The sequence below is a fragment of the Trachymyrmex cornetzi genome, unplaced genomic scaffold (assembly GCF_001594075.2).
Source record: "Trachymyrmex cornetzi isolate Tcor2-1 unplaced genomic scaffold, Tcor1.1 scaffold23, whole genome shotgun sequence".
Lineage (NCBI taxonomy): Eukaryota > Metazoa > Arthropoda > Insecta > Hymenoptera > Formicidae > Trachymyrmex > Trachymyrmex cornetzi.
Window position 1 is genome coordinate 885,396 of NW_017296956.1, and position 25,054 is coordinate 910,449.

At 33.8% G+C, this 25,054-nt stretch overlaps 1 protein-coding gene across 1 annotated transcript; it reads right to left on the reverse strand.

The window, feature by feature from the left end:
• Positions 1–50: 50 nt before the first annotated feature.
• On the reverse strand, positions 51–14,813 carry LOC108760722 (uncharacterized). Its single transcript, XM_018506823.1, has 6 exons — positions 14,757–14,813; positions 4,453–4,753; positions 4,226–4,270; positions 2,341–2,627; positions 453–662; positions 51–121 (listed from the first exon to the last, which is right to left on the reverse strand). The coding sequence occupies exons 2-6, from the start codon at positions 4,748–4,750 to the stop codon at positions 83–85; spliced, it is 879 nt and encodes a 292-aa protein (XP_018362325.1). The 5' UTR covers positions 4,751–4,753; positions 14,757–14,813; the 3' UTR covers positions 51–82.
• Between the last annotated feature and the right edge of the window lie 10,241 nt (positions 14,814–25,054).

The following is a 25,054-nucleotide window of genomic DNA, read 5'->3' on the forward strand; positions in this document are numbered from 1 at the left end:
GTGCAAAACAATCAGAAACACCAGTATGCATGCGGCAGTTTTTTCGAATTTGTACCGTTTCCTCACAGCAATTCACAGCACCTTAAGGTGACATATACTCTCGTGAGAGAGGTCCGCTCCTCTGCGAAAAAAGAATATAACAGTATTTTTATTTGAAGGATATGAGAAATATAGAAATCGTAAACACGAAATAAAATATTATGCGATCTGGAAGATATAAGTAATTAAAATTTGAAAAAAGAAAATAATTTTGAAAGAAACAATTATAATAAATAGAGTTATTCAAAATTGTAATAAATACGTTATAATCAAAATTATTACAAAATTTAATTAAATCGAGATCATAAAAAATTATGATAAAACATTGAATTTTTAAGATAAGTTAAAAAAAGAAATAGTAGAATCTCAGAAATCTTTTTTGCTCATTTTTATGTAGAAGTAAAAGAACGTACCGACCAAGCTTGACCAATGTTAGGAGGATTATTGTAACGTCGCTGATTGTAATCATAATTGACTTTTGGTGTCATTTCTAAGGGTGGCAACGGGTTGGAGAATTGTTTTCGCAATTGTTGTCTACTCAATAATTGTTCTTCGTTTATTAGGTCTTTATTGCCTCTAAAACCAGAAGCTTTCTCTTTTATTTCTTCAGCTATATGTTGCTCCTGAAACATATATTGTATAAATGATCTAAACAATACTTTTGAGACTTTCAAGAGTATTTTCTTCAGAAGTGTCAAAGGGTTTGTGGATTATCGCCATGTCATGACCCATTGTTATTACCAACGTTTCGAACCTTGGCTGTTCACTTCATCATAGAGCGAGGAGCGCACTGATACTGAGTTGCATCTCCGGAGGACTCCCTTTATATAAACTCTGTTAAGGGGGAAGGGGTGTTTGGAAGAGAAGGAAAAGGAGGAAGAGCAATCTGCCATATTTCATTTACGTTATAGCCCATATCTCTATTCAAGTTATCTGGATGTTTTTGAATCTTTAGAGTCTCCACTTCCTTGGAAAATATGATATCGTAGTACCTATAGTAATCGTTTTATCAAATAGACTATTTGATAAAATAGATTCAGATAAATTGAACAGAAAACATGGGCTATAACTTAAGTGAAATATAGAAGACCGCTCTTCCCCCTCTTCCTTGCCCCTCTCCAAACACCCTTCCTTCTCTTATCAAAGTTTATGTAAGAGAAGTCCTCCGGAAGAGCAGCTCAGTATCTCTCAGTAGCACTCCTTGTTCTGATGAAGTGAACGGCAAGGTTCACAAAACGTTGGCGTTAGCAATGAATCACGACACAGCGACCCTTAAACCGACCCTTTAACCCGTAAATCCTTTGGCATCTCTGAATAGATGATCTTTATATATATATATATATATACACACACACGCGCGCGCGCGCCCGCATCAGAGTACCGTTCAGATCCCAAAGGGATACTAATAAGACGAGACACCCCAATGTGGCTTTCCTCCGAGACGCTATTGAGACAGCATTTGCAGCCATGGACCGCGCGCAATTAAAGGCCGCGTACGCGATTTAGAGACTGAATCAAGAAGATAATAGCGGCGTAAAAGGGTTATATTGACAAGGTTTTGAAAGAACCTCTGAATATGTGTATAAAAGTACATTTTCGTATGTGAATATTGGTTTAAATAAAAGGCTTTTTCGAAAAAAAAAAAACATTTTTATGTCTGGATTCCAGCGCCGCACATATTTCCTGTACATATTTATACGTATAGAAATATGTAGAAATTTGTATAAGTAAATTAGAGATCTATTTTTTATTCTAGACTGCACTAGAGAGATAACATTCTTTCTTCAAACACCGAACATATAAATGTATTTTCCTTCGTAAGTAATTCCAAAAGTATACACTAATTCAACTACAGGAAACAGACCTTAGGCTTTCAAAATAAAACACTGTAATCATAAATTCACTTCAATCATTAAAAACTGATAAATAGGCTTCCGTCAATTTCAACTTCAGTCACAAAAGCTTCAATTGTGGCAGTAAACTTTTTCTTTGCAGTAACGTGCTTACATTTCATAAACACGATTCCTTTTTGAAAGCAGTATTAAGCATTACTTTCAAATATTGAATTTGCGCGTTTAGAAACATAAACATTATCGCTGGTCAAAATTGTCTCATGGACGAAAAAGCCCCGCTCTAATCTATGACTATTTTACGGTCATATGTTAATATGATTGAAGTACAGTAAATTAAACTAGTTTGCATTCATAAATTAATGATACAATTTTTACATTGATAAATGTCTAAAGATTATTTTTAAAAATTAATTAAAAGAACCATTTAATAAAAGAATTGATGACTGACCTGTAATTCACGTGCTCTCTCGGCCTGGATGAGATTCTTGAGCGTTTCAAATCTGCCGGATTGAGGAACCGAAGGAGTAGCACCGCGGAATTTAGTTTCTTGATTTGGTTTGAACGGTCCCGTATTCACGGTCCCAAAATGTCGCGAGAGATCCTCGATGAGCCTCATTCGTGAAGGCCCCCGCATCGCGTTTCGCCATCTACTTCCTGCCGGAGCCTTGTGCACCATCCTTCCATAAATTGGTGCACTTCCGGCGGCCCGACTGCGCGGTCGTCCGCCATGTCTTCCTGCAAATTATTAATTCTTCACTTCCTCTACCTATCTATCCTCTTTTTCCTACAATTACCATTTTGCACAATGTAAATAATTCCCTTCTCTTTGCGCGAAAATCAATATCGCCATGAAAATAAAGAATTAGTCATAAACTCGGCCCGGAAAATATATATAGAAGCATTTTTAATTTTATTTAGACAAGTTTTTTTGCAATGCAAATCTTGTCGAAAAGAAAAATATTTTGATATTAAGGAATTATGTTTCCTGAAAGAAATTCCATGAATGTAATTAAAAATTATCTGAAGTAAATCGAATCTTTTTACTTCTTTATTCTGTTTTTTTTTTTTAAAGAAAAAGAGAGCTTGTTAAATCACTAATTAGAGTAGAATAAATTTCTACAAGAAAAAAAGTTGACGATTCAGAATAAATCGAATTAAAAATATCATAAATTAACAACACATACTTTCGGAATAATAATCGTACACGGATAACATAGTTAAAATTGGTTAAAATTATCGAGACTATCATGCGTTCGACATCGTGGGTGACATCAGGGAACTTAGAATTATTCAGAATGGATTCCAATCGGAATTGTTCAATTATCTAGATTTCTATTGTGCTCTCTAGTGGAAACGGAATAATTTCGAACGGAATCTATTCCTACTTGTTCCATGATAAACGCCCACTGACTGTCTAGATCAAGGAGTTCGTATATACATATATTACGCGTTATAATGAATAAAAAAAGTTTCTTGGACAGCTCTTGACACCAGCTATTCTAGAGTAAAAAATAGGGTGTCCCATTACATAAAAAAATCGGTTCGATCTTGACCTGAGCTAGTGATAAGGTCAAACGGATGTGATCAATAAATAAATCTTTTCGAAGCCTACAATTTTTGTTTGAAACATTTTTCTCAAAAATGCTTTGCTTTTGAGATATTCAAATTCACGAATGTGGAAGGAATTAACCAACTTTCGCTTAATTAAGAATTGCAAGAAGAAAATGTTAAAATAATTTGAGCGCAATGTACGTTAATTGCGCGATCACTTTGCACAGGCAATCGGATTTAGATACGGTCAAAGCGCTCGATTCGAGCTTGTCATGTTATCGCGCTTTACAGGTAACCAACATTCTCCCGATAATTAGCCAGAACCATGTATACTCGTTAACGTAAGTGCTCGGTGCGTATATGGTAAAGTGGCGCGCTTGACCCATATATGTGATGTATTTGCAAGATGGTATTACAATCTGGCTGTGTAGGTTCATATTGCAACTCGTGAACTCTACGATGCATAATTCGATGAAATCGATTCATAAAATCGATGAAACGCACGTGTTCCTTCCCTCGTGTTACGAATTTTACGAATCAGGATGATTAGAGTATTCTTTTATATTCAGAAAGATACATCGATTCGTGCAAAAATTTTTATTACCATCAATAGCGTGAAGAGATCAATTATATTCTTATCGAGTCGACCGATAAATATTCGCTACCTTAACGAAGTAATTTGACGATAAATAGCATTTATCCTCAAAACAAAATTTATATATAATGTTACGTATTTATTAAATAATATACAAGTTGAAAAATTATGTAGAAAATTTGCTTACCTTCCAACTTTTCTCGTAATTTCAGTCGTGTAGGTGCGACGATATCTGCGCAAAAAAAAAGCCAACCAATTTCATTAAATCTTTGTGAATTTTTCATCTTACATTTAAAAAACTACTTTTATTTTTTCATACATTATATACGAACAGTAAAGACGAAATTCTGAATCCTCAGAAAAATTTTGTCAAATTCCGTAGTTTGTGTTCCTGGAAAACGTAAAGAGTCTTACCTCTCGTATATCCTCTGGATAATTTAATGCGATCGGGAAACACTGCGGTACGCGGCCATAAATTGGAATTGAATGGGTACATCGGGTATCCGTTAGTGGATTTAGCGGCTCTGATCTGCCTCTTCGTATATCTCCACATGGCACGCAACTCGTCACATGACGGCTCAGTCAGGTCCAATCGTTTGTTGCCGATGTCACCATTACTTCCTGCCTGTGGATCGATGTATCGCAAACCCGCGACAAACGACCCGCTTGTGTATGTCAGAACGAAGGCGATGCACACAGCCGCGGAGCGCATTTTCTAAAATCAAGACGACGAAAACCAATCACAGACTGACGCGGTAATTGATAGACGTAAGATATTGTTATAGGAAAGCTCTACTCTATTGAGCTGCTTCCGTTTTTCGATTCGAGATATTTTTTAAATGTGTATAATTAACGAAGTAATAAAAAGATTAACAAAATTTATCTTTTTATTACAGTGACATACTTTATATTTTAGAGTATCAGCCTTGGAATTTTGATTGTGAATCCCGATAATTAAACTTCTAATAAATTAAATATATCTTAACTGACAAGGAGAGGATTTTATCTATTCTTCACCAATTTTAATCAAACTTGCAGCGAGTTTTAGCGAGACTCTTTAGAACGGATGTTACAGCTTTTATTGGCCATATTTAAATCATTATTATTTCACAAATTGTTGCTTAAAGTAAAAATTTACATATGACCTTTTTAATTAATATTTGGGAAACTTTCTTTTACTGTGTGAATTTTTATTCGTAAATTTCGGAACATTCTGTATAAAAAAATAACAAGAAAGTAACAAATAGTTACTTCTAAGTAACAGTAACACTATAAATGCGTTTAAATGTTTCTTAAAGAATTTTTTTAAATGTCTTAAAGTTATCTTATGCGTCGAGAGATTTTAGACTTCCTATTCATTGAATAACTAAAAAAAATTGCAAAAATTACAAGATAGTAGAGGATTATCCGACTCTGTTTAATCTGTTCTATCCGCCTACGACAGATTATGCGGTTATTATCGGACATCCTGTATATACGACATATTTGCGATTATACACATGGATATGAATTAATCAATGTCTAATCAACTTTATAGAAAGCTATTTGAATTGAAATTTAAATTGCATTGTATAAAAAGTCAATTTTGTCTCATATTTAGATTAAAATTTAGTAGTTATTCTAACAATGCAGCGTTGTGGTAACGTGCTTTATTTTGCACATTTTGTAAATAACAATCATTTTATAGGATGTCGGGAATTAACGAGATTTTGTTTTTTTTTCCCAAGTGCATATTTCCTTCACGCCCGTGCGCTGCATGATTATTACGCACGTGTATCGCTATTAAAATGCAATCGAATTACACCAGTGGACCACTGAATGTTATTGCACTTTTTCAGAGGGAGCTTGTATTGTCTGCATTTACATGCATGACACGCAAAATTTACCTATGCATTATTGATTTCTCATGAAGCGTGATGTATATGACACTGTACGTTTATTATCAGATTTTAAATCAGGATTTGAGGTTCTTTAGAACAACACGTGCTTTTTTAATTAAATATATTTCGCACACATGCTTTAAATATATAATTTGAATATACTTGAATTTTTTTTTATCGCAATTGAATATAAGCCTAATATATAATAATTAATTTTTAATAGCTAGATATTTTGCAGCTTATTTTACAAATATTAGCTTGCAAATTTAATAGTAGGTATATTAAATTACATAAAACAAAATAATTTTAATTTTACACATATGTATTGAGCAAAAATAGAAAATTGTCTTTTCGCAAAAAGTTTGAACTCGTCTTTATAATTCTGTTAGTCAACATATTTTCTGGTTTATTTTGTATATAATAGAATATAATAGAAATAATAAAAATTTTTTTTATTATGTAGAAATTTTTTTTGGTGAATTAAGGGTTTGCTGGATATATTAAATATATGCTTAAGTTGCCTTTATTTCTAATATAATTCTTTTAAGAAGAATTATTCAAATACATAGATGTTTAGTGCTACAGTGATGCATTTGACGTCGTGATTTATTAAGCCACCGTCGAGCATCGTCGAAACGAGCAACATGTGTTTTCACCGGTAAATATTTCAAGGGAATGGCATGTATATTGGAGAACGGTCTATGCATATTCAAGCTTTGCATCAGCACCGTTATATATGTCGATTTGCTCGACAATCTCATAGCCGGTTGTGCTATCAGCGTTCTACACTGTGAAGATTCATGAAAATAATTTACCGACAAGAACAATCCAAAAACGTAAAGTCGAACAGAAGTAGCAAACTCGTGAGAAAGTTCGATTATCTAGATTACCCTGAAAACACGAACGTTCGTAAATAATCGATTCTTCACGAGCTTTGCAGTTTTTAATCTTGCAGTTGTTTCACAATAATGGAAGTACGAGTGAGTAAAATCGATATTCCAGCTTCACCAACCGGAGGTTCCTGGAATAATTCCTTGCTCAATATATCTCTCATTTGATATTTCTTTCTATTACGTAAATAATGATCTCTATCTAGGCTTCTCTTTCTCTAGATCTTTATCTTCTCTTGTTCGCTTCACGTTGTCAACTTTCTTAAATATCAAGTGATTCTCTATTTTCTCTAAAATAACAGAATAGTGTATTTTACAACCAAAAAATATATACGTCGAAATTATTAACGATATGTATTCTGAAATGTATTATACGTGCTTCAAGCACTTTACGGAGAAAAACAGATCTATGTTTGCAAGGCACTTTATAGTTGAATGCAAAGAAGATTTGCGTGTAAATTGTAGAATAGAAATGCGCTGGTCGTGAAAGGTGACATTACCATAAATGTAAAAAAATACAAATTCGTTGGAAAAGCTCTGGATTTTTATGATAAACAGCACACGAACCGTTTTAATTCATTTTGCATCACTTCATTCAATCCGACATCTACAAATATGTCGGGTATGCACGTAATTGAAAAGTAACTGTTGTAAATCCATCCATCCATCCATCCTGTCCGGGGTTTCACAATGAGTCAGTAGTTCGAAGTTCTAAGTGCTTCTAAGTCTTAATCGGTGAAGTTGACTAATAGTCAACTTGTACAACTAAAGTTAAGACTGGTGAAGACTTCCGATTACCGACTATCAATTTATTATAGAACCTGCATATCAGTTTTAGTTGTTAACGGCAGCTGGATGCGCGATATCTGCTACCATCAAATTGGATAGCGAGAAGGAACGCTAAGTAATCTGCTTTCTATCGGAAACGTGTGGCATGATTTGACAAATTTTTTTTTAATTTCGTTGATAAAATAAATTGTTTCTTAAATTTACGATCATAATAATATTCTAATAACACATTATCTATCTTACTACTTCACAGTATTATCTTCGATATCTTCCTTTGGGAACAATAGTAATCATAAAGAAAGTAGTAAAAAAACAGTTCTCTTTAGATTTTGCAGTAAACTTACAGACATCGTTCCTCGCCTGTTAGGGTGAGTTTTCACTGAGCAACCCTCGCATCACGTCGTCCGTCCGCGTTACGATTTAACCAATCAAAGCATCCCATTTTATTGTTCATTTGTCGCGCAGCAAATAATACAATAAAATGAAATGCTTTGATTGACACGCTCAGTGGAAATGCATCCTTATTTCTCGTAAGGGTGCATTAAACGAGAATCGATTGACGTTTTTACAAGAGATAAACGTGCGAGAGCGAAAACATTGTGGTATTCTTTTATTTATTCCGCAAGATTGATCTTTTATTTAGACGATTCATCCGGGATCGCTTTTGGTCAATAAGCTGTAGTAGTTATTGTCTAAAACGGCTGTTCAAACTTTATTGAAGTTAACAGAAGCTACTTGTAGAAAATGAAATGTCTGTTACAATGGGACAGAACTTTCTTGCTTCGAATTTCTGTCATAAAAGTATGAAGTTTTAACTTAAAAGTTTTCTTATTTTCTTCTCAATATTATTTTTTTATACAATATATTTATATTAGTGCAAGTAATATCGTTTTTATCCTTTGTTCGTTTCTTCAAATAACAAATACATAATGTGTTAAATAAATATTTACATTATCTATAATTATTTTCAGTTAATTTAAATTTAGAGAACAAACGTATTTTTAAATATTTTTTCTTTTTCTTTTTTTTTATCGCGAGTAGTGACAAAATAATTACATAAAATATGTACAAATGGTATTAATTAATCAATGGCTGTACGTTATAATTTACCGCGTCATATTCCTCTCCTTCTATTTCTTGTGCGCGCGTGCGCGTTTTAATTCTAGTAAATAACTAAATCGAATAATCTAATATGATTTGCGTGGAAATGTTAAACTCTATCATTTTCATTGGAATTTCTATGAACGTGAATAGAATGCAAGGCACATCACGTTTGCTATTTATTTGCAACATATATAATGAAAAAGCAATGAATATATTCGAAGCGGCATATATGGAACAATAAGAAAGTAACAGATATCTCAGATACATTGTCGTGTCAATGCTGTACAAGACCGAGAAAATGCATCTCCTATGTGATCGTCATGTACTTAATCAAATGTAGAGAAACAGTCTAAATGAATTATACAAATGCATAAGCGTATAAAACAGGATATGTGCATTAATTGAAATTTAACTCGTGAAATGAAAAGTTTGCATGCTATTTGTATTTCTAGAATTTCTTATATTTATTGTTACATTTATTGATTTAATCACATCAGTATTTAAATTTACAGTACTTGAAAATGTGTGATAGAAGTTACTATAAATTAATTTTTTACACGGATAAATATGAATTGCAGAGACATTTCACAATTGAATTAATTCCATTCATTGTTGATAATATTATGTGTTGAATAGAAAAGTTAAATAAACAAAAAACTAACTCAGTTAAAGTAGTCAAGATTAATTAACTCAATTTAATAAAAAGTTAATTTTGGAAAATATTATTTTTATTAAATCAGAATATTCTAATTTTTGTTTAATCAGATGACTTTAAATAACAATACAATTAGAATATAAATCATCAAATAATTTAATATTTTAATTGTAAATTTTATGAAATATATTTCTTCTACAATAAATTTTATGAAAGATATTTCTTGTACAATAAAAAAACTGATTTTTAGTATTTTTACGTATTTTATATTTTATATTTTTGTATTTTGATGTTTATATTATAAAAAAAATTAAATGTAAAAATGTAAGTAATCTCATGCCTCTCTTTGTTTTGTCTATATCTGCATGTTCTTCGAAAATTATTGTATATAAAAAAATTTTTATTGTTTATTAAATGTAAAACAAAGACAACATAATATAATAATACTAATAGCATTTTTTAAATGCAGATTCAACCCATGTTATCTTTAGGCACTACGAGCGTTACGCCCATTACATAATCATTAAGCTTCTCTCTCTCTCTCTCTCTCTTCTATATAAATTAATTCTTTAATGTTTAAGATTTAATAGAAATTAATATAGGCATTTAGAGAGATAAAAAAACTTTAACATAAAAACAGTTAATAGATTAAAATTTAAAAGTAACTACATTAAGTTAAAAATTGATTCATATAATATTACACAGTCACACAATTAAACTAAGTTAAAAGTGAACTCTTTATTTAATGAACTTTTTATTTAATTGTTAACCTATTAATTAGTTACTACTCAATTCTGCTTATTATGGTACGAATTTATCCATTGTGCATTTATCCATTTGTTACCATTAAAGTGTAATCGCTACTATGGCAATGTATAAGTTTGCAATCGTATTCGCAAAAGGTATTTGCATTTAACCAATAATTTGTTAGCTTCAAAGTTCCATATTAGTTTGCAGTGCTCGCGAAAACTCTCGGTATATATGCCGAAATTGTATACAGCAAATTATACTCGATGGCGATGACATTTTAAAGGCAGCTATTTCTAAGTTGAGAAAGGCAAACCTAAAGTCAAGTAGTACTTCGTAAGCCACGCGCGACGAACTCACCGTATTTATTCCCCTACTGAGCGTTAAAGGCAATCTATCTTGTTCTCCTTATTGTTAAATGACACTCACTGTTTGGTCTATGACATGCATAGCCTTCGCGGTCATCCTACATCCATTTGATTTGCGCGAGCAGCGAATCATTCTTTAACTAAAATTTATCGGATAGAAATTTATCTTAAAAATTAATTGACAGCATTACCTACAGCCATAAGAAATAAAAAATTGTGAAGGGCGAAGTCCTACGCAGTACAGACGTAAGTTAGAAAGGATTGTGGGATAAGCAGTGGAACCACCATGTGTCCATTTCATCTTGTGTCCTATTGGAACCATGCCCGATTGAGACACCTTGTTATGTTCGACTTATTTTATTCGCATATAGGACTCTTCCCAGTTTTTTATTTTTACTAGATTATAAGAAATCGACAATGCAATATTTTTTGCATTATTTAGTAATAATCCCTGATTATAAAAAAATAAAATCCGATAGAAAACGAAAGAAAACTATTTGTTCAAAACTATATCATTTTAAATATGCAGGACTTTTGATTCGTGATTTTACGAAATATATATATATGCTATATATTTTATATTGAAATGTTATCGTACTTTTTCAGATTTGACATATCATATGTTATCGTATGCTACGCTGTTAAATGAATAGTCTGTTATAGTCTGCAAAATATTAAAAAGTTATGGAATCTTTATTTTAAAAAATCGATAGAAACTGATAGGAAAGAGTTTACTCGTTTTTAATCGTAATTATGAATCGTAAATTAACAAAAGAATATTATTAACTCTACAATTAATTCTTCATCATTTCCTTTTATAACTATTCTGTTATTACATTATCGTTTCTTTTCATAGTTATTAAGAATCGTGAATGCATAAAAATTTATCGAAAATCTACATTGATTTTCTATATCATTTCCTATCGTATACCTACTTATTAAATGCAAATGTGATGTAAATGTGAAAAATAAAAGGTAAAATACTTTTTGTCCTCATATATTCATATATTCACTTTGCTTGAAACATGCCGTACATTTATACATATATTTTTAAAAACGCATATGGGATATGTCGACGAGATTTGAATCTAAGATCTATGGAGTAATAACCTACCTCTGAGCTATATCGCACGTTTGTCTGAACAACTTGGAATTCGATTGTTATTCAACTCCTCGTATAAATTTTTATGATGCATTTACTATGAGCTGTCAATAGTATTCTATGTGGAATTATATGCATCGAAAGGTCTATAACAGAAAATTCTTCACCGTAAAATCTACGCTTAGTAGTGTAACGACCTGTAGGTGTCCATAGTTTTCAAACCATAGAAATCGAAATGTTCTGTATAGGAAATAACTTAAGCATCACTTACGCACTACTTCCGCATCTTTTCTACATCTCCTACGCACATATTCCGCATCTCTTCCATGCCTTTCCCGCATTTCTCTATACTCCTCTCTCTCTCTTTCTAGTAAAATAACGAATTGTGATAAGATCAGTAAATATATCATTTTAAATCCTACAACTTTTGTATGAAGCATTTTTTTTAGAAATGCTTACTTTTCGAGATACTTAAGGAGTCCAGGACTTTTTGTACACCCTGTATGTGTGTATATATATGTACATATATACTACATGTTTTCAATAATAATTATATATATTCAATAATAATAATAATATAATCGGATTCAGCTAGTCTAGTACAGAAACTATGCAAAATGTCGAAGTCTCACTTTAATGAAATTTCTAGTGTATCTATTCGGCCTGAGCGGGTTTGCATTACTCTAGGTTGGATGACGTTGTATGCTCTCCTATTAATGGAATATGTAACGTCAACCAGTAGTAGAATTACTCAAATCGATGCAAATCCGTTCGGAAAATGCTATTTGTATTAAGGATGCAATGGATATCCAATGACTATTCGGTATCCGGCCTATCCGGCCGATTTTTTACAATTTGGCCATTCGAATAGTTCATCTATTCGGCCGGATTGTAAAAAAATTGTTTTTCACAATTTGAATAGAAATAATTATACTCTAAGTATTCTACATATTTAAAATTTAAACTTTTAAAATGTTTTATTATATGTATATCTGACCAATCTATAAGCTACCTTTATTAATGTTTATTTTTATTAATGTTAATTTAAAAAAAATAACGATGTTACAAGTAATATAGTGCTTCTTATCCTGCTTTTATAGCTATATAAATAAAGCTTTTAGCTATACAATTAGTTATGTAAAATATGTATTATAGAAAATTGCAGCAGTCAAATCTTAGTAACCACAACGTAATGTATTATTGTGATACTTTCTGTTAAATACATTTCTGCTAAATCACGATCGCGTTTGGCCAAATTACCTGCCATCAATATCGTTGGTTACCGATATTTGTATAATTTTACGATTAATCATATACAGTAATTATAAACGGATAGATTACGATAGTAGAGTTGCGCAAAATGCGTCACTAGTACACCAATGTGGCTGACATTTTGCAAATGTTGTCAGTCACATTAGACTAACGTGCTATCCGAGAGAATTATCGTCATATTTACCTTGTGCTTGTTCATTATATCGGCGCCGTATCATTGGTGCAGTTTAACAAAGTTAAGCCATCATTAATGGCTAACAGCGAAATATGTAATTAGAAAACAAAACCAATCGGTATATCACGCGTGATCAATTAATCTAATCTTCGCGTACTTACGTTTTCGCGATTTTTTTTCCATAGAATGAAAATAAAAGCGCGTGTGTGTGAGTTGATTCGTGGGATATAGAATATTTTTCGATGCGAAAATGATACGATATGAACAAACAAATAACCGACTCGAATTTTGTCGTCGGTGGGTGATGCCATATGTTAAAAATCACACCGATATTTTTCGTTGATCGACGGCTTCCAGTTTTGGAATTGACCTACTTTTGATCGACCCGATTCAATAAGGGTTTTATGACCATTGATATATTAACGCAGCAATTCCCGTGGTATTAATCATAAAATGTTCTATTCTCGTTCAAGGTTATGCTTGATATTATTTGAGTAGAAAAACGAATCTTGAACCTTATCTAGAACAGCTTATCAATTACACATAATGTATTTGCGATAAAATTTTTCGATGCTTTTAATTTTTTATTTGTAAATTTTACAAGATGAAAAGAGTAGCAAAGATTATGTTTTTCGATTTAAGTCAAATCTCTTCTTGCAGAACCTGTGGATTATATTTTGTTACAAAATTCTCTGTATATTTCCTCTGTATGTAAAATATATTTTTAATAATTAATTTATAAAAATTGAATTACAATAATTGATTTACAATAATCAATACTTTAAAAGATTATTGTAGTTTCTCGGAACATTTGTTAACATTCTGTGAGAGTATTATTTTTACAGTATTGCAATCGCGAGGTGTATAATTGTAGATCAAAATTCATTCCAATTATTTAATTTATTTGAAAGATTTAATTTCATTTATTTAAAAAAATTTAATTTCTTTAAAAATAATCGACTTGGATCAATAAATTCGTCTGTCAAAAGGTATGTCTATCATTTGTCAATGGCTGCATTTAGCAGAAAAAACAGCTTTACAACTGTTGTACGATTCTTTAATATATAATTGGATTATACATTTTAAATCCAATAAGAAGCTAAGGGCAAGGCCAACTATATAAAAAATTTTACAACAGTTGCAAAGCTGCTTTTTCTACTAAACGCAGCCATTTATTCTCTCGTATGACATTTTCCGTGGACTACGATTTCGTTATAATTCTCCCGCTCTAATTCTGACAGTTTCATTAGACACAATTACATTTCTCTTCGTCGGATTAGAATCCCAATGCCCTTCCCCGTACATCGACATCACCTCTTTCGCAACAATGGTATAACAGATTGTGCGTCACTGAGAGCGCGAACACCTAATTCTCATCAATCGGCGAAGAGCGCGAAGCGAAACGTAGTTGTCATGGTGGAATCTGATTTCACCATGGTCAGTTATGACATTCGGAAGTCTCGCGATACTTCGCCCTCCATATTTTCCTCACGATTTTGTCCAAGGGATACCATCCCTAAAATTAATCCTATAATATGCTATCTCGTATGTTTTTTATTATCCTTAAAAACCTGGGAAAACGTCGCAATCGCCGGTTAAATGACACGTGTAATAGCGGTGTGCGAATCAAAAGCAGAGAAAGAGAGAGGGTGTGCGCAAATACAGATCAGAAGGGTCGGGCGCAACGGAGGGACGACGTGTTGGCTGGTGAATGAACGAGAATTGGATTCACTAACCTGCCTGTCGGTCCGCCGAGTCCGGAAACCGTGGAGCAACTGAGAAAGATGGTAGCGTCGAGGCGACTGTCCGCGGCTCCACTACCTTGGCCGTACGAAACCCACCCCCGCAACACCTCTCTCTGCCACCCTCGTCGGTCCTGCTACCCTGCCGCCAGGGCTCCTGTTCCTTTTACGAAACGAGGATACTCCCCCCTCCCCCCTCTCTCTCCTTCTCACTCTCTGTTTCTGTCTCTCTCTTTCTCTCTCGCCCCGTTCATACTCTCATCTGATCCATTTCCTCTCTCTTGCTGTTTCTCTTTCTCCTCCCCCTTCTCCTTCCTCTCTTTCTCTCCCCCTTCTCCTTTTCCTCCTGCTCCCCTTCCTCTTACTCTTTACCCTACGTCATCCTCAACCATCTCGTCTCTATCTCTCTTTCAGTCGTTCCCTGTCACGCTTATTGCAATTCTTCCGTTTCTTTTATTTCATAGAAAATTCTAGGACTCCACCTTTTTTCGCGCAGGATTTCTCTCAGTCCGTCACTCCCTCCCTCCCTTGCGCCTCCATGCTGTTGAATTTTCTCCTGAAAACCATTCTACGAACGTACGTCCGGGAAACTGCACCCCTCTTTTCAGTGACGTAGTTATCGATTAGGGAGCCCTCGAATTGTGCAATTGTGAAATATCAAATCATTGATAACTGATCATTAAGCCTAGTTATTTCTGAGAGTTAATGTGGAATTAGGAACGCTATATGTAGCATTAGGTAATGAGGTAATTAGATGAATCGTACGTGCATATGTAGCGATTAAATTTAAATATTTAAAGCCGGATTGATTAATATATATATTTTTACTTTAAATTTGGTGGAAAAAAAGAATATAGAAAAAAATGCAACTAATCGCTTAGAATTAAACGTAAATATGAAAAGACAAGTGGCTGAAAATCAGATCTTCGATTTTAATGAGTCAACGAAGCTCGACGGGAAGTAGACGAATGAAAAATGAGAAAGTAGACCTAATTTTTCCAGAATATGCTTAAAAAAACTTTTATACCATCTTGATATTATTCAATCCTTTTCAATCGAAAGTCATTTTCGATGTTTTTTTAGGAATTTTTTATTTTTTTTTTACTGTTCTGTACTTTAAAAAACGTGTGACAAAAGTTGATTTTCTGCGAAATACATTTTATCCAAAATTTCTTTCGGAAAATCGGCGATCAGCTACAAACAAAATATTGCAGCACTCGATGTAAATGCTCCGGAAACAAATGTGACACCCATTACGCAATTTCCTCGAGGCTTAAGCAACCACTGCATCATATGAAATGTCAAAGGCTAGCCTTATGCGACTATATAAAGTGGTGAACTTAATATTTTTTCGCCCACGTATTCCGTCCGATTAGAGAAAGGAATTACGAAAGGAACTGTCACTGCAGAGGCCAATGGGCTCATAAAGTCGCTCTACGGAAAATAATATCTCCTTGTTGACCTAAGTATATTGCGCCATCGAAAACATCAGAAAAGAGCCAGTCATGCAATGTCTATAGGATTATTCGTTCCGTTATGTGTTTTCGTTTTACACCAGGTTTTTCAAATATTTTATTTGATTGGGCGTTAACTAATATTAGGAATGTGTATATTTATTGATTATATTTTGCAATATTAATTAAATATTGATATTATGTTACACGTATGTATGCACGCACGCAAGACGTAAATAAAGTTATATAAAACTTATTTTAGAAAACTTTAAGTGTATAGATTTGGAGACAATTTTATTTATTTACTTATTAATATTATTAAAGTAAGGATTGTTCGCACAAAGATGGCAATAAAGTTGAAGCATATAAAAATCATAAAAATATTCTCGTTTATCAAGAAATCCTTTTAGCACAATTCATGAGATAATTTAAATTCTACTAAAACACATGGAATTAGATCAGACTTGCATTTACGTTCGTTTCATCCTTGCGGTTCCTTAATTACATTAATGAACTTCCTGACCCATAAGTGCTAAAAGGAGCGAATTCTAAGCTTATAAACTTTGGAACAAAAAATGCCGATGAAGCAAACAAATAACGATATAGACTCGTAGCAGTTAGTAACTTTTCTCAGTTACTTAGTCGATGTTTTTCTTTTGAAAAGGATTTCCGTTCAAATTATGACTGAAAATACGGGCGAAAAGTAATAAAAAACACAATTAAATCAATAATACGATTGCTATTTAATTTTGCGATCGTAAATGTGTTCGATTTATATCTCTTTAAAAATCGAGTATGTAAAATGTTCGAAAATATGTAAAAAATATGTAAAATATTCGGTAAAATAAACGTTATTTAATGCAATAAATCGACTACGTGGAATATCAGTGGAATTGAGAGCTTGTTATTGATTGCGTAGTCACTGTACAGGAAGTTTTTTCATGAAAACTGCAAAATTCATTCACGGTTGTGATTCTGGGATTAAATAACAAAATACTATGAAGATGATTGGAGGCGAAAAGTCGCAGCGAGCATGCTGTAACGATTTTGGTTCCTGGGTACTTGTTGCTCAACTGAACCTTAGCATCTTTAAGTTATTGACTATACTGGGTTATACGTCCTACTATCGAAAAAAAGATTAGATAGGTCAGGATTCAATGTCGCAACATACAATTATGCACATTTCCACCAACGTAGATTAACTTTAATCTCGGTTCAACTTACTCTTCGTTTTTTTCTAATCTTTAGAGCTAGAAAAAGACGAAGAGTAAGTTGAACCGAGATTAAAGTTAATCTACATTGGTGGAAACGGGAATTAGTCTTTTAACTTCTGATGAACAAAGATATGTCATTAATTAATTAATTAATTATATGTTATTGAATAATATTATTTATTTCAAACGCGTGTGACATTTTATTTATATAATATGTAATGCTGCGTTTGGTTTGATCGCTCATACAATTTAAGATGATTCTACACATGGTGAAAGTCTTCCACCATGATTTTACAGTAAATCGAGTTACGACAGAAAAAAATGTCTAATTTTTTTAATATAATGAAGTTGAAATACAGAACTTAACGTGTGCAAAATTCTAGGGAGGTTATCGATGAAATAAGAGAGAAATAAATGTTGGAAATATAATTTTTAAGGTATAACCTAGTGACAGATAAGGATCGGAAACACTTCTTTGACTAACTGCACACAAACATTATCATAGATTTCTCTAAAAAACAAGATTATAATACTTAAAAAAATTACGATTATAATGGTTACAAAAGGGGGTCGAATAGGGTAATTCACGTGTAATACACGATGCTGGTTAACATCACACAGCCTCTTCAACTCAATTCCTATCCTCAACGAAGCATAACAAAAAGTTAAGCGGATGAATCCTGGAGAACTGAAGCAATCCAGCTGGAGACTGGGTAACCATCCCTAGTGGAAAGTAGGGTCAGGGAAACTGACAGCTGCCGAGGAAAGAAGAAATAATCCTCCGATATAAGGGGATTGGGCTAGGGGCTAACAACCCATTCTCGTAAAAAAACATATGTTACGAAAACTCAAGGAAATGGAATTAGACGGATGACTAAGACGACGACGAGGCAAGGGAAGTAAGGACATAAAAATTGGAACACCCGTACACTGTATAGGACGGGAGCACTGAGAATGCTCATTGAAACGCTGGATAACTAAGGGGTGGACTTAACTGCACTGCAGCAAGAAATGCGATGAATTGGACAAGGAACAATTGAGAGACGGAAGCATACGATTTACTATATATAGCTACCATGACAAAGAGCATGCGTAAGTTTTTTTCTAAAGCTTTAAATATTCAGCTACGAGCTTTGACTGCTTCTGTACATTTCAGCGTCCAAGAAGTCAGAGGGGGACCTTTGTTGGTGCAAGTCGCACTCAGAAACCGGAATCGATCCTTCCTGAAATTCAAGGGAGAGTGTACAGTAAAGCTTTTTGGTACCAAGGTGTTATATTGGGTAAGAGGATCGTCGGGACTAATAGAAATCTATCGATTGAGTAATAATGCTAGCGTTATCAAGAAGATACTGCTTAACTTTAGACCACTGGAACGGAATGAGCATGATCTTGTAAGAGAAGACATTGACAGTTTTGACCAAGCAGTTAACTCGAACCTCAATGAAGATCGCTGCCAAAAAGACCTGAAAGGATACGTGTATAAGGAGGCGGTGTTGGGAAAGGCCAGCGCCAGATCAATCATGGAAGGATTTCTAGAGGGGAGATAAAAGTAGGGGAGGACGGAGGGTTAAAGGCCCTAGCACATATAAAAACTTAAGACGTAAGGCTTGAGCAGTAAGAAAATCAACATGTTGGATTCGCTACTGCTTACACTATGGACTTATTGTGATTGATCGATTCGCTTACTTCTTAAAAGTTTTTTATGTGCTATTGCCTTAAAAGAATTACCAAGTGCTGGTTATTTATGTCCTCGCAAAGGATGCGGCCGGCAGCATTCGGCTGGAAGGCTCTCTATAAGAGGTGGTGAGCATTAAGATTACCTTGAAGAATAGCCGGATCATGATCTCCTATGAAAGAAATGAGATTAGAGAGTACAGCACGCGATGAAGGTAAGTTGGGGTGCCTGAATACGCCAACAGGCTATTATATACGATAACAAGGTGTGAATTATTGAGAGAAAGGTGAATAGCCAGGGATTCAAACGAACAATCTATAACCTATTAAATGTAAGATCTAGGGTATAAGAGTAAGTGACAAGATTGCGTTTCGTTGCATGCATAATGCGCACGAGATATCGTTTTATCCTTGTTGTTCGCAGATTGTACAAGGATAAAATGATACATCATGCGCATTATATGTGCAACGCAGCCTCTAACATGCCTCTTTTATTTACAGTGTCAGCATCGACGCGGATGTAGTCAAAACCGCGTATATATGAAAGTCGTGACTCCTCTTAATGCATGTCCCGGCAGGAAAGATGACATCAAGGGATTCAATCATTTTCTCAATATCGGCCTTCTTACTGAGGCAGTTTCAATATAGAAGAAGTAGAGATCTAAGATCAGCAAGAGTATTATAGATATAACGCCGCCATTAAGATTTCAGAAAATATTAATATCTGAGAGATTGAGAGTGTGATAAGAATATGATGAAGTACTGAATTGAGAGCTCTTAAAAGAATTCGGAATATTGTTCACCAGTTGATGGAAAAGAGAGGACAGAATATGAATGAGTTGCGATAAACCAGATAATGGAGAGTCAAAGGTCATGGAGAAAATGGCGATTGGGTAAGGGGAAGAAGAGAGCATGGGAATACCGAAAGAGGGAAGGGGAATGTATGGAAGAAAGAATTGAAAGAGGAAATGCCATAAATCGGGGGAGAGGAAGTAGTGGGGTTATGGGAAATGAATTGAGAGGCTCAGGTTTAGTAAATTTCATTCAGGTTTAGTAACTTTCATTAAGAGCGTAAAGTAAAGAGTTATGACTTATAGATCACGCAAATTATTTCTGAAATTTCTAGAATAGTAATCGACAGAACTGTCTTTTCTAGTATAGTAGGATTTAACATTTATAGATGAGGCTAGATTATGCTCACTGATATTGTTATTGAAGTTGGTACGAGAGTGAAGACGTTGAGAAGCCTGTTAGATTCGTACATATGCGGTCATTTACTTGATTAAGATGAGCAAATTCAGGAGAGGTACCCGGAATATCCTGAAGATTGAGATTCTGATAGGAATGAGAATCGCGAAATAGAACACGAGAAGAATTGCCTGGCATAGAGAACGAGGAAAACTTGTTGTAAATGTAAGGATTGTGTGAAAAGGAGGGAAGAGTTAGGAACTACGCAGGTACGGACTTCAAAGTAGAACACATTTTCAGTAGCCGCGTAGGCGTAAATCTATTTCTGGCGCATATATACAGGGAACTTTGGAGAAGAAGGAAAGTGTCCTCCCCCCCTCCCCCCGTAGTTGCAGCATAACGAGAACATCTACTGACGGGAGCATTTTTCTGGATTGAGATGTTTAGGATGGTCGTATCAAGCGCGGTATAGTTTCCCTTTATAGTTAGCGCTTATATATATGACCGTATCAGAGGCACGAAAAACACATGAGAACTCTAGGAAAATAGGGGAGGAAGTTAATATGCAAGTAGGATACCGAACGCAGGAGGAATTGTCCGAAATTTAACTATTATGATGTGCGAGGGGGTAGAAGCCATCTCGCCATTCTTACGTTTATAGATGCTTGACGAATAAAATCTTGTAAGATAAATCGAATTCCTTGAGAATATCTCATTTTCGGAAATATCTAGGGTATCTATTCGGAAATATCTATCTAACATTTTTTTATTACGCCGGTGCGTATGATACAAAAGGCTGGGATGGAAGCGATGAAGCTATTTTTTTCAGCAAAGGATGATCGAAGACACGGTTAGCCGCCGAGAAATGTTTTAAATATATTGCTACCTTATTACGTCTGGATGATTTAACGGTAACATCATTGCTAACAATTCGCGCTATGACTCGAGCGACTGTAATAGACCCAACGGGAGTCCTCGCCACCATCATCCGGAGCATGCTGTACGAAAACAATAAAGGGAAAAAGATCCCTGGATCTCCCTCTCGCCATAAATAAAGCGTTTGTCGCGAAGGCTATTATTCGAGGTTTACAAACCGAAAACTGCGACCTTTAGTAGGGATTCCCCCGCAGTAGATCCGTCGTGAGGACGGTTAAATGTGCGTATCATCATTCAAAGGATCCCTTCCGCCGTCAGGGAAGCCCCTAAAAAAGGAACGAGGGGAGAGAGAGATTCAGCTATTTCAGAATGTTGCGACAAACACACGTGGACACCCACATGATATTGTTCTCAGACGATAAAAAATTATCCAAGTCAGAATCGGAAACGATCTTGATGGGAAATCGCGAGCGATTACGAGTCAGTGAGGGGGTAGAGACACAACTCTCTGAATCTCGTCCTTCCTGAGTATTTTCTTGGAATTGAATTAAAAGTAAAGATTTCTACTTTCTCTCAAGATAAGAGATGTGCGAATAGGAATTACGAAAGATCACGGAAGTTAATATAGATTGAAACTAGTCGAAATGAATCCGAGTGTAAGTTTGTAATCTAGAATCTGCGAATCTCACACTCTCTGATTTCATTCTTGCTCTTTACTATGCGCTTCCAACAATGTGACTATGTTGGCTACCCTATATATGCCACGATAGAATATAGGTGCTCGCATTATTATAACAAACCATTTATATCCACATACCTATTTACACAATGAGTTCATAATATAGTATATCAAATTTATATAAACTTATATAAATATAAGTTAAAGTTCACATTAAAATTTAATCAATTCCATTTTTCTATTCAGAAATAAAATTAGAAGAAGACAGGAAATAAGAAAGACAGTTAAATAACGCTACACTGAAAAAAAAGATTGGTTGCTGCAATAATTTAGATAGTAAAATATAGCATTTTTATATGGCTGCAGCAACCATATAAAAATCTTTTCTTTCAGTATACAAATATCAATTAATTTCAATAATTAGCATAATATTGGTTTCATTATCAATCAGTCTGTTCTCATAAATATTAATAAAAATTAACATAAGTTGTTTCCTGCTGTATTTTTCTAAATATAAGATTTAAAAGAAGACAGAGTCATAAAGATTAATTAAAAATAATTCTTCTTAATTGCCTTTAAACAAAGTAATTACAACAGATAAATCTTATTTAATATTGACAAATATTTCCAAGTCTGCAGAAATTTTAATTAAACATATTTTTTTATTAATATTATAATGAACATTTATGAGAAGAGTCTGTAGAATTCGCACTCACCGTCACGTCGAGCTTTCTTGACAACGTGAAACTAGTTCGCGGCAACATCACGAGTGAAAACTGAAAATTTATGAATGAACAGTAATACAGCTGGCTGGTCGATAGAGCGACACCCCGCATGCCCTCGCGCCGACCCACCCTTGGCGTAGTAATCAATATAGTGGAAGTTAGGACGTTGAGGGGTACGGCGGGCGCGCCAAGTCCATTCAGTAGAAGCGGCAGGTCCTGCTATTGATTGCGTGGGCAGCTAAAAGGGATTCCCCCACTTTCGGCCATTCAACGAACCGCAGCAGCCTGTGGGGGTAGCAGGAGTAAGTTAGGGGTGAGAATCCTGGAGAGGTGGATGATGTGCATATGTATTTGTATTCGTGTACGTGTGCGTATATATGCATCGTCTGCGCACATGTGTACAGTTTGCGCAAGAAATGTCTTCCAATCTTGTTTTAGCATTACGTGTTACCTCCTCGGTTATTTCCACGTTCATTGGCCGTAGTTAAACGGACCAGCCGGAAATACGCGGGTTTCTCCAATCGCTATAGACTGATACCTGGTCTAGTTCGTCTGACTACGGCAATGAACGTGGAAACGACCGAAAAGATAAACGCGATGGTCTCGCCAGCGGATGTGATATCATAGAATTAGGAGGCATTTCTTGCGCGAACTGTACGAGAAAGTGAGTAGAAGTAAGTAGTGTAGGCGGAAAATGAAGAGGGGGAAATAACATTTTCTAGGAGAGTTAGCCAGGGCTGAGCGTAATTTTTGGGCGCTATGATTTTCGGAGTGAGTTATAGAGAAGTGTAAATACGCACAAATATCTTCAATTTTTTAAATATAATTTTCCTGGTTTAATAAGTCAGGACAGAAATAACTGATCCTTCTTTAGTTTAAAAACAAAATTCAAGGCGAATGTACTATAGCTCGACATATAAAACGTTCTCCAAACAAAATTTGTTTAAATAATTATATTATATATAATTAATATATTTAACAAAGTTTATTTAAATAATTATATTATATATAATTAATATAATTAATGTATTTAAATAATATTAAAATAACATGAATTATTTCTTTATCCTGGAGACATTTATTTGAGATGTGAACACAATTATTGTAATCAACTATTGATTAAATGTGTAACGTAATATAATAATAATTAATTTTTTCTATTTTATTTAACACGTCCGTATGCTTATTATGTACGCGTATGCTTATATAGTTTATTGTAACGAGTATCAATTTTATTCTAATTTTATTACAATTTCTACTATATTTCGGAAAAAGATGATTAAATTTTTGTGATTGTGTGTGGTTTATGACCATTATTGTGCAAGATATTTTATTTTCAGTGCCTAGATATGTATACTGTGTGTGGCATTAACATATTGGTCAGTGTTGGTCAAATTATTTTATAAATGTAATATCTTTTCTAGCAGGTATTTACATATTTAGAAAATTAATCGATTGATTACATTTTATAAATGTAATGTCTTCTTTACTAGACTTTACATTTATAAAATAACCATTATCTGATCAATATGTGATGCAACATGCGGTATGTATGTATACACATACATTGCCCATTAATAATTCGAAGGGTCATAGTAGTAGTCTGACTTATCGGCCTGATTTACCCGCCGGGTCGATAAACATATATGATGCATCATTTGTCCTCGTTGTTCATCGAAGAATAAAAAAAGGATAAAATAATATCTTATGGGCTTTATGCGTAATTCGGAACCCCGTGAGTCAATAAACGCGCACACATTTCGAAAAAGTGACAACAAAAGAGACTACACATTGGGCGGTATTCATATTTATTTCAAGACTGTCTTAAGTAATGTTTTAAGACGCTAATACGGCCCTCTGATTGGTTCGTGACTTCTTAAGACCGTACTTAATTATTAAGACTTGAATATATTGAAGATTCTTGAATATAAGATCTAACTATAATGAATATCGGCCATTAACAGTAATAAAGAAAAATAAGAAAAATATTAAATTAGGAGACCGAGAATAATTGATACACACTTGAAATTACTGTAAAATAACAAATAATATTGCATGAAAAATAATATATAGTATTTCTGCAAAAAAAACTATTGTGGTCATGGTGTAATGTCGAGTCAATATCTCTAAATAAAATCGTAATAAAAGTTTGCATTGATTATTTTGAATTCTTAAAGTGCTTATACAAAACATTGAAAAATTTTATCATTATTTTTTCAAATTTAATTTACAACAAAGTAATAACAAATTCTAGTAAATTTGATCACTTTTAAACAATAAAACTGTTATTCAAGAAAAATAGAATGTTATAAACACAACTTTCATATATATGCATACAGTTTGTTTAAAGTATAAATGTTAAGACATTTGTAAAAATGCGGATAATATGTATATCTTTAAAAATTGCTTACTATAGTCACGGGACACAAGCATTACAAGAGATAAAAAACAAAATACAATCAACGATTCATTTGTTTTGATC